At 48.5% G+C, this 14,509-nt stretch overlaps 1 protein-coding gene across 2 annotated transcripts; it reads left to right on the forward strand.

The window, feature by feature from the left end:
• The first annotated feature begins 190 nt into the window (after positions 1–190).
• LOC147059736 (matrix metalloproteinase-15-like) lies at positions 191–14,217 on the forward strand. Of its 2 annotated transcripts, XM_085907740.1 has the most exons (11): positions 191–309; positions 379–816; positions 4,572–4,720; positions 4,792–4,914; positions 5,011–5,318; positions 7,179–7,340; positions 7,405–7,604; positions 9,041–9,179; positions 10,059–10,209; positions 10,522–10,640; positions 11,197–14,217. In XM_085907740.1, the coding sequence occupies exons 2-11, from the start codon at positions 691–693 to the stop codon at positions 11,670–11,672; spliced, it is 1,953 nt and encodes a 650-aa protein (XP_085763866.1). In that variant the 5' UTR covers positions 191–309; positions 379–690; the 3' UTR covers positions 11,673–14,217. The 2 variants fall into 2 exon arrangements, with proteins under 2 accessions (XP_085763866.1, XP_085763865.1); XM_085907739.1 differs by having other exon boundaries at positions 191–816.
• The last annotated feature ends 292 nt before the right edge of the window (positions 14,218–14,509 follow it).

Genomic DNA, 14,509 nt, shown 5'->3' on the forward strand with positions numbered 1-14,509 from the left:
CACAAACGGAATAGTTGTGACAATGAAAGGCAAGATCTAGTGGAGCACAGGCTTGAGATTTTCATTTCGGACCGTATTCTTTTGCTCGAGGTACTTTTATTTTGCGGACCCATGATTTCCGGTTGGTCACGCTTTTTTTTTGCGCGCTCCCGCACGTTTGACATGGACACGCTCACGCGCAGCTCATCACTCGCGTACTTGCGGTCCTACTCGTCCTGCTGGCGGAAATAAAAGCTTCGGACCCTCAGCCGAGTGTTAGCCCACGCGAGTTTTTAGTTGTTTGTTGAGTTTTTCCCACGTTGCACCAAGGTGTGACAAAGCGCTTACACGCAGGCTCTCAGGTGCGGTGGAGTTTCTCACTTTTTTTTTTTTTCTCAGGGTCGCTTTCTTATCTCGAGAGGAGGAAGTTGCAAATCCACAGGAAACAAACTTAGGCACTCCTTTTTGCATCTGGCTACTTAAAGGCACTTGAAAGAACCACTTGACTGACAGACAGCCCACCATGGAGGCTCAGCCCGTCTCCGCCCGCTGCGTGGAGCTCCTTCCCGGCGTGCAAGTCAGCCTCTAGTCGCCTCTTTTTCTTGCCAGGCTTTTTTTTTTTTCCCTATCTCCAAGAAGAGCCACTCCATCCATAATCGCTTTTATCACCGTATTGCGCTGCGTCAACGACTTCCCAACAACCGGCGCACCATGGCCGGCTCTTCCCACCGTTTGCTGCTCCTCTTGGCGCTGTGCGTGTGCGCGCTCGGGGCGCGTGGAGTCGAAGAGGAGGAGGAGGAAGAGGACGGCGGCATCGGCGGCGGCTTCAACTCGGAGGTGGGAACGCCATGTCAGGGTTCAGGGACGCAATTACCTGCCGCAAAAAGAAGTCGACGAACCAGAAATGTTCCATTTATGATTGCAACTTCGACACGGTCACATTGCGTTAGCGCGCGCGTGTGTGTGTGTGTGTGTCAGACAAAAGAAAAAAGAGTGGCCTGATGAGCAGCTCCCCACTTGTTGCTAAATGAACCGACGTGCACCTTATCTGTGACAGCAACAATGCCATTGAGTGATATACTTTGCGCGTGCGTGCGTGCGCGCGCATGCATCCAAATGCTAAATTATTCCACATGTCACTCCAGCGCATTATTGCACAATCAGCACTTTACAGTTGCATTTCAGTTGATGTGCCCGGGCATGCTTGACCCCAAAACGGAACGTGCAAAACACATTTATGCTGTAACAGCAAACGTTTACATGGAGGAGGACTCCAAAAGATTTTTTTTTTGCTGGCAGCTGCTTTTTCTTACGAGCGCCCCGTCGTCGTTGTTGTTCAAGACCGCTGTGGTGTGAGAGCACTCGACCGTCGTCTCGAGTGGCCTTTGAACCCAAATCCTACTCGGTCTGCTCTAACAAACACCACTGACACCGAGAGTGTGTGTGTGTGTGTGTGTGTTTCATGACCTAGCCACCTACAATTTGTTTTGAACGGAGCACATTTCCATCATATTCACTGGCAATAAACTTAATGTCATTCATTGACAGTTGATTGAATGGATGGACTTCTAATGTCCTATTTGGACTTGTTGACATCTGGTTTCAAGCCTTTCTATATTCACAGGCGATGCGTGGATTATTTTCCATATTGCCATCGCATTGAATATCTTTCTATCCGTCATATGTCTGTATTGCTATGATGACTGGATGGATATTTTGCGGATAGACAAGAGCAGTCAGCGCCACGCCACGCCATGTGTACAGCATGTGACGTCGCAGAGGCACGCCGGGTAGTGGCTGGCGGCAACACAATGGCTGCTCTTGTTTCAAGACACAAACCACCATAAGCGCTTGCCGGCCGCCCGAATCGCTCGCTGCCTTGTTTGCCATGACCAAAATGCCGACAAGCCTCAGCGTACGCTTTTGAGCACGTCGAGTGACCTCAAAGTTTTCTTTGCATTTTGGGCTCCTTTTTGGCATTTCGGGCTACACCTGCTCGACACCCCCACCGTGTTTGTCAAAAGGCGTCACTGGATTCCTGTTCAATATTCTAGTTGAGTCGGGTCTGCCCTCGGGACCTCTTATTTTTGGCTCCAAGCGCACCCATCCAATTGATTTGATTGTTCCGGATGACGTTGCGTTTGACTTTGCAAACGCTCCGCTTTGATGGATGATTTCCATTTGCAAATGTAGGCAGGCATTGTTTTGAAACATCTTCAAAGGCAATGTTTTTAGCATTTAGCCTGCTAATACTTCTTTCGACTTCAATACGTTTGACGGCGGGTCCCAACGGGTTGGCCGTCAAACATAACGACTGGCTGCGGTCTCTCTCATCCCTCCACTTCTCCGTCCGTCTCTTGGGACTTTTAGAGGGTAGGTTGGTGTGCTGGGTGTACAAGATGGCAGCGGACCAAAAGCTCCAAATAAAAAGGCTCGGTATCTTGGCTGACATTGTAGTGGAGACAAACACACGCACTTAAGCACACACACTCCGTCTTTTTACAACTCCCGCTATTGGCAGGTACCATCAAGGACTTTCTGAAAGAACATTTAATAGATGGGGCCTCACACACGCACACAAGGACGCACACACACCGGCTTTCTTGTTTTGTATTCTGATGAGCGTCCAGACTGGATGCTTTTAGACCAAGCGGGCCCTCCATCGCCCTGGCAAGTGCTCACGACGTGGTTTCCATCCTTGTTCTGAGGTAACAAACTCGTGTTTTGTACCTGGTTGCCACACCTTGGCGAGAAATTGTAAAACAAGAAGTGTCATTTGGAATGATTTTGACCCCATTGTTGTCATTTCTCTTGCGTACAGTAGCGCTTGTATTTTCCCAGCCACTCGGGTTGTGGAAGTGAAAGGCTACACACCCGCTCCTTCCTTCTTTCTCCCTCCCTCCCTCCCACGGGGCGTGTTGGGAGCGCCAACAGCTGCTGTAGAGCGTCACCGCCGGCCAAAGGGCTTTTTGCTCCGCTGCGTTCCCAGACGAAATACGGATATTAGTAGCCCCTTCCTTGTGAGCTTTAGACAATTAGCATTGGCTGCTTGTAAGTGTCCTCAAATACTGTGGCAGAAATCAAGTTATGAGGAATTATTAACACGACTAGTTCTGCAATGTTGCTCTTTCTTTATTAGTTCTGTGTGTGTGTGCGTGTGTGTGTCGCTCTCTTATCTGGAAGCTGAGGTGGGTCAGGGTCATGTTCAGTTCAGCCTTCTTCCGCCTGCCTCTTCCTGCTCTTGTTCTCTCACATACGTACATATGCACACTCACGGCAACTTTTTCCTCAAGCACAGGTGCTAAGTGGTGACATTTGTTGAGGAAAGTGAGGAAATGTAACTTGAGGAGGTTTTGTGGAGAGGACATTTAGCTGATGGATGGCAAAAAAAACCCCCAAAAGAAACAGCTACTACTAGTAAGAAAGTCCTGGGAACAAAGGACTTTAAGAATCGACTATGTCAGCTGCTAAAGTTGCTCAAAATTGCAAGTGGAGCAGTTTCAAATGCAGTTTCTACTTTATCAACGCTTTTGGAACTGCCAATTTGAAGTCTCGTTCAAATGAGAAGTAACTTCGAACGGTGTTACGGATGATGCTTTTGCATCTTTCCGATAACTTGGCGTTCTTTCTTTGACTTTTTTGTTTGAGATGGTAGCTCAAAAGGTAAAGGGACTCCTTTGTTATTAGCATTAGCATCCGGACGCCACAGATGTCCGGCAAGTTTGTGTGGGCTAACAAAGAGCTGCTCTTATGAACGGCACATTTCCATTGGCATCTTATGAACGATTGCTCCAAACGTTTAATCGATGATCAAAATACCGTAGTTGTCGATGAACTTGATCGATCAAATCATTTTGAAACTTCTAGTTGAGATTTGCCATCCAAAATCATGGGAGGCCTTTTTCGATCATGACAATAAAGTACATTAGATCCTTGTTAAAATGTGCCGCTCGACTTTGTCCTCCGCGATGGTGACTTTAGCGTAAAGCCATAAGGAAGACCAAGAACATTTTAACATACGACGGAAGGAGTGACTGTGTCAACACGGGCCTTTATCAGCAACACTTTGCTTTGTGCGCATGGGCGTGACCCGTAGCCGTGTGTGTGTGTGTGTGTGTGTGTGTGTGTGTGTGTGTGTGTGTGTGTGTGTGTGTGTGTGTGTGTGCGTGTGTGCGCGTGGGCGTGAGAGATTAAGTTTCGACACAACAGCTGGGTGTATCGTTTGTGATTCAAGTATCACATTCCATATTGAAGCCTTAACCCCCAGCGCACACACACACACACACACACACACACACACACACACACACACACACACACAGAGCTGATCACCTTCTCCCATTTACGCAAATGCACCACTTCACAATCCTTTGACATATTGTGACAAAATCCTACGCAATCGTCCTTTTCAGACAAATCATGCTAATATTGTGTTGTGGGTTTACACTCTTAAGTGATTGAGCGCATGAAGCCAAACAACTAGGGGTCCTCCGCTAGCATGTCCATTCAGAAAAAAAAAAAAAAAAAAATCTGTTTTGGGTACTCGTTTATTTAGCGTCAACACAAAGAGTGACGCTCAGCGTGTGTTCCAGTCTTGGCTGCGTCAGTACGGCTACCTGCCTCAAGCCAGCAGGCAGATGTCCACCATGCGCTCCACCCAGATCCTGGCCAACGCCATCAGCGACATGCAGCGCTTCTACGGCCTCCAAGTCACCGGACGCATGGACCCGCAAACCATCAGGCAAGCCATTTCAACACCATTTGCAATTCTTTTCCGGAAGTCACGGAAAGTCTTTGGTTGGCTCGACGCAGCGCCATGAAGAGACCCCGCTGCGGCGTGCCCGACAAATTTGGAGGTCAGATCAAAACCAACGTGAGGCGGAAGCGCTACGCCCTCACCGGACATAAATGGAACAAGAGCCATCTGACGTACAGGTGAGAACCTCATCGAGCCATTCATTTCGTATCGTCACCGCGGTCCTGAATTTCTAGACTGAAACGACTGCCTCCGAATGGTCTTTTTGTCCTCAGTATCCAGAACTACACCCCCAAGATCGGCGAGTACCACTCCTTCGCCGCCATCCGGCAGGCCTTCAAGGTGTGGGAGAGCGTCACGCCGCTGACCTTTGACGAAATCCCTTACCACGAGATCAAGTACGGCCGGCGCAAGGAGCCCGACATCATGCTCTTCTTCGCGTCCGGCTACCACGGCGACAGCTCCCCCTTTGACGGCGAGGGCGGCTTCCTGGCCCACGCTTACTTCCCCGGGCCCGGCATGGGCGGCGACACGCATTTTGACTCGGACGAGCCGTGGACCATCGGAAACCAGAACCTACAAGGTAGTGTGGAGTGTGGCTCGCTGAAGAACAGTGTGTTTGTTTAGTTACTCAACCTTCAGCTTCAAAGTCTTCTATTTGGCTTCCACCCATACATAGTCAACATGTATATTTTCCCATAGGAACTCATTAGGAATAGAAACAATCCGGGTCAAACTGACACCGTCATATTAGTATTTGTATTTTATACATGAAATATATTCCACGGGAAAAATTGCAAATAGGCAAGGATCCAGCGTACATGCCAATGCGCTCTGATTTTTACGGTCTCCGCACTAACAAGCTCCGGAATCCCGAGCAGTGTTTAGCCAGCGAGCAGCCGAGCGAGACGGCGCATTTAAAGATAGTCAGACGTGTCCGTCTTAAGCTTGAGACAAAATGCTCCTTTGGCTGCGCTTTCAGGCCTTAATCGGTCGAGCGCGGCGACAAAGAGGGCCGTCGGAGACACTCCCACTTAGAGTGCCATGTGCACGTACGCACACACACACATGTGCTGGCTCAGCTCAGCTCAGCCAGCCACCCTGTCCTTTGTGCCTTTGGTGATAAGAGGACAAAAAGACTAAGGTCACTAAAAGGGGGTGTTGCTTTTAAATGGTGGGTGGCCAACAATAGGATGATGTAGAAGAGTGCCATAGCAGGAACAGCAAAGATCCAGACGAAGAAAAGTCTGAGTGAGCTGACAAAGTGTCCAAAAGTCTTATTGCTGTTTCAAAAGTCCTCATGTGACGCAGCCGCCGATGCACCTTAAGCAGAAAAAGGTTCTCCGGTCATCTGACCGTAAAAGGTCAGAACGTCTTGCGTGTCTTGCGTGAGTCAGCCATTCCAATCTTGCCGGGTAAAGAAGAAAGACCAAAGACTTTTGGAGGGACATGGCGAGCCCAAGTGTCACCCAGGTTACAGGCACAAAGGTTTCTTTCTCTGGGCTCTTTGTTAGCGCTTGGCTAGCCGCACAATGCTAATGTGGAGACATTCATGTGACTCACAAATTATCCGTGTGTGTGTGTGTGTGTGTGTGCAAACAGTATTGTCAAAACTGTTCAAGTTGAAAAAGTTCGAGAACCTCACTTGTCCTGTTTCAGTGTTCATCACACATAGTTTTTCCCATAGTCCAAGAACAATTGGGTCAAAAAGAGGCCAACCAAACTTTTTGAGTCATTTATTGAATTTCTTTTTATTTCATTTCATTTATTGGCTCAAATGAATAAGCCCGTTTCATACCTTATTTGTCCATAACACTTTTTTTGTAGTATAAAGGGTGAACGTGTTTCCCATCTAAAAGTGTTGGGTCAAGGATAAGCCAGTTGAGGTCCAAAACTTCGTACCCTCACAAAACAAATCCTCCACTGTTGATGATGTGAGCTCAGTTCATAGGGGCAAATGATAATTGAGGGGCTCCCCACATCACTTAGGGTGTCACAAAATTGCTTTCCCCGTCTGGTGCGTTAAACAAGCGCGGCCCTTGACGGCCGGCAAAATGCATCGGCGATGCCTATCTGCCGCCTTCTAGCGGTGACATCATCACAGAGCCAACAAAGAACAGCCGGCATCTTCTGATGTTCGTCGGAGTACGGAATGCAGACCAGATCGGCACGTCAGATGCTTTCCAGATTCTCCCTTCACATTTTGTAGAATCAAAGCACATGTTCATTATCATGTCCAATAAAGTTGAATGTGTTTCATTTCCCTCCTATCCATCATAAATCTTAATAGATGGAGATTGAGGTCATCCTTTCGACACATTTGTTAGACCTTCGGCGGAGTTTCTGTCTTTTTTTAATGACCGCAGTTTTGGAATGCACCTACTCGCTAAAATGCTTTATGTTAGTGTGGAAATGAATTCCTTTCCTTGTATGTCCCGCGTAGGCAACGACCTGTTCCTGGTGGCCATCCACGAGCTGGGCCACGCCTTGGGCTTGGAGCACTCCAACAACCCTCTGGCCATCATGGCGCCATTCTACCAGTGGATGGAGACGGACAACTTCCAGCTGCCCGACGACGACCGCAGAGGCATCCAGCAAATCTACGGTGAGAAAGAGGGCCGGAACCACACCTTTTGGCTCAGGACCGCTCACGTTGACACTACGTGCAGGTACGCAAGACACCAGGCCCACTCAGGCCTTGCCCACCGTGACGCCGCGTCGCCCGGACGCCCGGCCCCCGCACAATCCACCACCCCGCCAGCCGGACCGGCCCAGGACCACCGACAGACCGGACCACTACGGACCCGACATCTGCGAAGGCAACTTTGACACCATGGCCATGCTGCGCGGGGAGATGTTTGTCTTCAAGGTGAGATCATGCAACTTAGAAATGGAATAAATGCCAACACTGCTGGAGAGCGGAGAGCCCATGAAACCTGAAAGTTGTCATCATGGTGCGAAGCGCAATTCCTGGTGCAATGGCATCTGGCCTGCATTCCACATTTAAATGCATCCAAATGGCAGGTGCTGTTTTGCTATCATGTGACTGAGCGCGGGAGATTGTCAAACCACAGGACGGCTGTGTTTTACGAGAGACGGCGCTCCAATAAAAGCGCCCTGAGGTGTAGTCAGGTGTTTGGCCTCTGGATTGGCACAAACGTGGAGAAGTTGTCTTTTCGCTAACACCAGGTTCCACTTTGACAGCTGGTTTCCATTGGGCTCGACCAGGTGCCTTGGCATTTATTTACTCGTTGCGCAAAAGGTAAATTCTAGACATGGCTTTAATTACCCTGCTCAACATTTTTGCCATCAGAGATGAAAAAAAAGTGGCAATAACAATAACAGTAATAATGATCATGATAATAATAATACAAATAATAATGATAATAATAATAATTCCAACAGCGCAGTATGTTCCATTTGGCTTTGTGTGGATGATGCTGAGAGCGCGAGCAGCTCTCAATCTTTGGTGTGGCCGAGCGTGTCTGATAGTCTCCTATCTTTACTGCCAGCGTGTGTGACACTCACCATGAACACAGGGAAGGACTTTGAAATGCACTCAAGAGCACAAAATGCTCTTTGTTACTGGCAACTGCTCACTTGCAGAAGCTTCTGGAACATTTCATGCCGTTGATCTCCCAAATGAGCACGGAATGCAAATTGTCTTTTTTTTTTTTTTTGCTGTGCATAAGATATGATTTTTAGTGGGCATAACATCCAGCGTACATTCGACAAGCTTCTGGCAAACATTTCAAGCCAGATTGGCCCTCCTCCCTAAAAATGTCAAAACAAAGCCAAGTGTTCATGATCAACATCATGCACTGGATGAAAAGCCAATTTATATCCAGGCTTTATGTTTCATGATTCAAAAAAATTCAGCTGACTCAGCACACGAGCGCTCCGTTAACAAGGCAAAGATGGCCGACCGAAACTGCGGCGTGTCCGACCCGTAGTTACACTCAAAGAAATTGGACGTGCCCCCCCCCTGTTCGTTCCCAGCGAAGAGTCGCACGTTAACATTGATCCGATCTCAACGGCGAACATCAACGATCCGCTCGTCTTCGATTCCCGCCTCGGCGCAAATCTCGTCTGCCCTTCTCGCTCGCCCTTGAAGGACGAATCTTCAGACGCTGGCCAAGTCAAAGTCGCTGCGAGTCTCGGCGACTGACTCACCGGCTTATAAATGGACACACGCGGTGTAAATCTGTCTCCAACGGCCTCTTACTTTTCTGCTTTTATGAGCCCGCCCCGATATCATTCGCTTGTTCCAAAATGATCATCATCTAAGGTTCTTGTCTCCACCAGGGCCGTTGGTTCTGGAGGGTGCGCAGGAACAGGGTGCTGGACAACTACCCCATGCCCATTGGACACTTTTGGCGAGGTCTACCCGGAGACATCGACGCCGCCTACGAGAGACACGACGGTCGCTTTGTCTTCTTCAAAGGTGGGTTAGAAACACGTATCCAAATGATGTGTGTGTCCTGTTTTTAATGTATAACAGACTGGAGCGCTCCAAGCACCCCGCCTCCCCTGACCATAAATCTCCCTCAGCACGGCTCGTTATTTCTATTGCGAGTCCCCGAGAGCAGCGTGTGGTTTTACAACCTCGCAGCCGGTTTGTCCGAGCGGGAGGCTTTGATGCGGCTTGATCCCGGACTGTGGAGGAGAAGGATGAGGGTGATGTCATAGGCTCGCGCCTGACGCTGGTGCAGTGTCGAAAAAAAGTCTAGATGTCATCTTCTCTTGATTGGGTCTCATCATCTCACATCTGAGTTGTTTTATAAAGTCTGCTTTGAAAATGGTGGACATCCGTAAAGTCCTGGGAGCAAGCATGACGTCAACATTTTGTAGTATCCAGATTCGGGGGTGTAAACCTTTGCCTTGATTTGGTTTGGAGTGAGGCGTTTGAATTGAAGCCAAGTTGGGGGTAGTTACGGCACAATTCCCCATTTAAGAAACAATAAAGCAGCCAGAGCTGACGTCAGACGCGCTCATTGCAACGTGGCCGTGCCCATCATGTCAATTGGGAATCCTTGTAAAGTAGAACTTGGTGTAAGTTAAGTTACGTCCTCAAGCAAATCAATGGCCACATATTGAATGTTCTCACAGACTCTTAAACGCAAAACCGATACGAAACCTTGTTCTCGTAAAAGTTAAAAGCGATTACCACACAAAATGGCTGACTATCTTGAAAATTCTGATATTTAACGGCACACAGGCAAGACTTGTCAAGTCACAAAGTTCAATTCGGGTCTTTGGGCCGAGCCAGTCTCTAGATCTTAACGTTGACCCCTCCGCTGACCTCCCTCGGACTTGTCTCCAGAAAACCGATTCTGGCTCTTCCGGGAGGCCAACCTGGAGCCCGGCTACCCTCTGGAGCTGGGCCACTACGGCCACGACATTCCCTACGACCGCATCGACGCGGCCATCTGGTGGGAGCCCTCCGGATACACCTACCTCTTTCAAGGAGACTGGTACGAACGACAACAAGCGCCTCTAATTAGCGGACTCCTAAGTCATTGTTTGGACATTTTCCAGCTCTTTAAAGGTACACATGTAAGAAGTCAAGAATTTATGGCACAACAAACAGAACTGGCGAGGGCACTGATAAGAAGCAGGAGTATGGACACTCCTTTTAAGGCAATGGCGGGAGTGACAATACTCTTGCTGACTTTTGTGCATCAGGCCTTGCTTCCATTCCCGACCAATGTAGAATGTGATTTTTTTTTTTCTTTCCTCAATGAGGTCAGTGGATAAGGGCTTCTCTCATTTGATGTGGCCGGCAGGTATTGGCGTTTCAACGAACAGTCCCGCTCTGCCGACAGAGGCTACCCCAAGCCTATTAGCGTGTGGGGCTCTTCCGTACCCTCCACTCCCAAGGGGGCCTTCCTCAGTGACGACGGAGGTGAGTGCAGCTTAACACAGATGGGCAAAGAGTGATGAGCAGAGTGCTTCCTGAGGGGAAGTCAGATTGATTGATTGATTGATTGCTTGATTGCTTGGTTGCTTGGGGGCTGGGAGGAAAGACACCAAGAAACAAAGAGGCAATGGGAAACAGCAGGCCTTGTCTTCAATCAAAGATGAGCCACACTGAAATTTGGGCAAGAATTAGAAAAGCACAAAAATCCATACGTCTGTTCGTCCATTGAGATAGGGATGGTCATTCAATCAACGTTACGGCAGCTTTTCAAAACATTCTAGTTTTTGCATTTGTAACTAACTAGCCATGGAATTTATCATCTTGACAAGTTGTTGATTTAATATAAGCAACAACAGAAGATTTTTTTGGGGAGGGTTTGTCAGTAAATGGGCAATTGAGTCTCTCGGATCTTTACAGAGCCAGGCTGGCTGCATAGCTGGCTAAAATAAGCTAAGCTAAACTAAGCTAAGTTCAAATAAGCTTAGCTAAGCAGAACGTCACAATGCTGTCGTTTTATTCTGGGACTTGTTGTGTCGGCCAGCGTACACGTACTTCTACAAGGGCTCCAAATACTGGAAGTTTGACAACCACCGAATGAAGAGCGAGCCGGGCTACCCCAAGTCCATCCTGCGCGACTTCATGGGTTGCAGCGTCGACCCGGACCCCCCGGACACGGACGCCGAGGATAAACACCCAGACGTCAACCGGCCGCCGTTCGACCCGGACGCCGGGAGCGAGGACGACAACAAAGTCGACGACGAGGACCGAGACGGCGACCGGACGGAGGGCGATAAAGATGCCGACGAGACCCGCGAGGAGGACACCAACGAGGTGGACGTGATTCTGAAGGTGGACGACAGCCGGGAGCGGACCATGAACATCCTGATGGTGACCATCCCCCTGGTTCTGCTGCTGTGCATCCTGGGCCTAATCTACGCCATCATCAACACTCTTCAGAGCAAGGGAGCGCCGAGACTTCTGGTGCACTGCAAGCGCTCGCTGCAGGACTGGGTTTGACCCCTGAAATCTCAATGGGACCTGGACAGAGCCTCTGTTGGTAACAGATCTTTGCGCTCACTGTACCGACTGGGGATGGACATTACGATCGATCGACGGATTCATTGCTTGTGGATTCATGGCAATCCCAGTCAAACTGAAAACGTGGTCATTAGGGTTTCCCTCAGAGGGCCTTTAAGACTGACTATATGCGTACTGAATCGAAATGAATAGTAGCAAGAAACTTGAAGTAGAGACATTCGTTTGCTTTAATGGTTTGACACGTTCATGCATTTCAATCATCCATCCATCCAGGAAAAGGAGTCAAGCGACCATCCCTAGTCTGGCTGACCCTCCACGGTGCATCGACTGTAGTCTATTTATACGAGACAAGTTTGCACATTGTTTGTGTTCATTGGGTGTGACGCAGTTGTTGTTTTTGTTGATTTTTGATTGATTTCCAAACCAGGAAGTCCATTCTAGTCCTGACTGCCCCTCTTACCTCACCGCGGTACACTCAGTTTACATTCAGAGGGAGCCTGACCCCCACCTTCTTCTTTTCAGGCCCCGAAGCCAAATTCATCAAGCACCGGGACATTCGATTTGCAAAAACTCCTCGATGACATTTTGTCCCGTTGCTCATGATTTGGTGTACATTTCAAATTTTTGCGTGTAATAGCAATATTGTGTCACAGTGGTTGACACTCTTGGCTGGTTGACCAAAATAAGAGCCAGGTTGATTTCTATCTTTGCCTTCTTTGGGAGATGTTCAAAAAGTGTCTGTAAAAGGGAGCGCTAGCCTAAACTTTATGATGCCTCTCACTCAAAGCGGGGAATTGGGAAGTCACACAGGAAGACCACCCGTTGCCTCCACCACGGTTTCAAACGGGACGTGACAAGTACAAGTTGGCCGTTAATGTTGCGTTCGGCCTCTAATGGACTTTTTACAGCGGGCACTTATTTGTAAAGGTGGCGCGGCGGTTGGAGGTGGTCCCGGGTGGGCCAGCCGGATCTCATGTGAACGGCAGCTAATCTACTTCATTAAAAAGCAGCAGGTGTGCTCACCAGACCCCGGTTGACCCCAAGCCTTGAACCCCGAGAACCCTAAACACGCTTTCAAGTGGCAAGAACAAATGATGCGCTTCCATTTTGGGTTTGGTGGTTGATGTCAAATTGTATCCCTCTGCCATCCCAATGAACCATTGAACAAAAAGAAAAAGCCAAATGGCAAAATGTTTTTGGTCTTGTTAGCACTTCGTCTTCCCACACTATCAGCGTAGTTAGCGCTTGGTCAATCATCACCACTACAGGTACGAAAAGAACGGTGCTCATTAGCATGTTTTACTAACACCATGGCCAAAATCTGGTGTGTGTGTGTGTGTCTATGTATTTCAGTTTCACGTGAAGCTAGCGAGCTACACGCTAACACAAAACGTGACTTCAGTGGGAGATGTTTCATCTGAGCGGCTCAGGTTAGCTTAGATGCTCAGGTTTCACATGCACGGAGAGAACATATTGCCTGCCTGCCTTTTGAGACAAGGAAAGAAGTGAGGATTAAGCACAGTTTGTAGATCTCAGGCAAGGAGGGCTAGTGGGAAAGGGGGACTAGCTGGCAGCGCGCCACATGACCCAAATTCCCCCAAGCAGCAGCTGGCTGCCAAGGAAACCTGAGCTTCCAGTGGAAAAGCTTTGTGTTTACTAACTTTAAAGGCCACTGACAGATGAGCAGCCCTTCCCCCTGACGCTATTAGCTTATCAAGCTAACCCAAGAGCCATAGCGTTAGCAAAATAATGAGCTAAGAACATGATCGTGTCAGTGTAACAATGACAGCAAGAGCATTTCTTATTTCTTTTGGCCAATTACAAGCTCTTACATGAGATATCGCAACTGGAAACGGTGTCATCTGTCCGTCTTCGATGCGGGGGGCCGGTGGCAGCTAATCAGCGCTAAAAGCAGACCTCCGTCCCCGTCCCCCCCCCCCGTGTCTCTTCTTTCCTGCTTTTCACCTCTAGACATGATCAGTCGACACCAGATGATCACGGTGACTCAGCAAAAAAAATCTCTGTGAGATGCCCTTGATCTACTTGTCTTGTATAAGACTAAAATGGCCGTGATTGAAATGCTTGTTCAGCATATCGTATCACGTACTCATACGGTCTAAATTTAGTTTGAATTGGCAGAATAGCGTCCGAGTCCAAATACATCATTCTCAGTTGTCAAGGTGACTCTCAGCCATATTGACCCCCAACATCAAAACGGGTTTAGTCCTTGGTCCTCCTGAAAGTGACTGCGTTGAACGCAGCTCTCCTCCCAGCAAAAACTTTGACGCAGTTTTTTCTCGGCTGGTGTGATCAGGAGGTTCGCCGTGGTTGTCGGCATCTCACCCTTTTGTCACCGCGACGACCCGATTCTATCGTCTGTGTCTTTTTTTTTTTTTTTGCTGTGTGGTAATAACATTCCAATTAGTTGATTGATTATTTTGATTTTATACATTAGTGTTGTGTGCGTTCACCTCTAGTTGAGTGTTTTAACAAAGCCATGCTGGACATGTACACGATAATTCAAGAAAATAAACACTTTCAAATGTTTTGGGTTTTTTTTGCTCAATCTGTCAGTTTGAAGCAGAGTTTTTGAGTACGTTTGCTTTGGTCAGACGGGCCTGGTCCTGGTCCTGGGCCCGGGCCTTGGGCTTCCTGCGCTGAGGTCACGCTCTGTAGGGCCTTACTTCCTGTCTCACACGGGACACCGAGGCCTTTTGTGCCACCCAGAGGAAGCAGAATCAGCACTTAAAGCCTGGAAGACACAAAGCAGGCTACGGCACGACCGCATTGGGAGGAAGTACATTGTTCACAGTGGT

The sequence above is a fragment of the Syngnathus leptorhynchus genome, chromosome 3, assembly GCF_054491065.1.
Source record: "Syngnathus leptorhynchus isolate UIUO chromosome 3, UIUO_Slep, whole genome shotgun sequence".
In the NCBI taxonomy this organism is placed as follows: Eukaryota; Metazoa; Chordata; class Actinopteri; order Syngnathiformes; family Syngnathidae; genus Syngnathus; species Syngnathus leptorhynchus.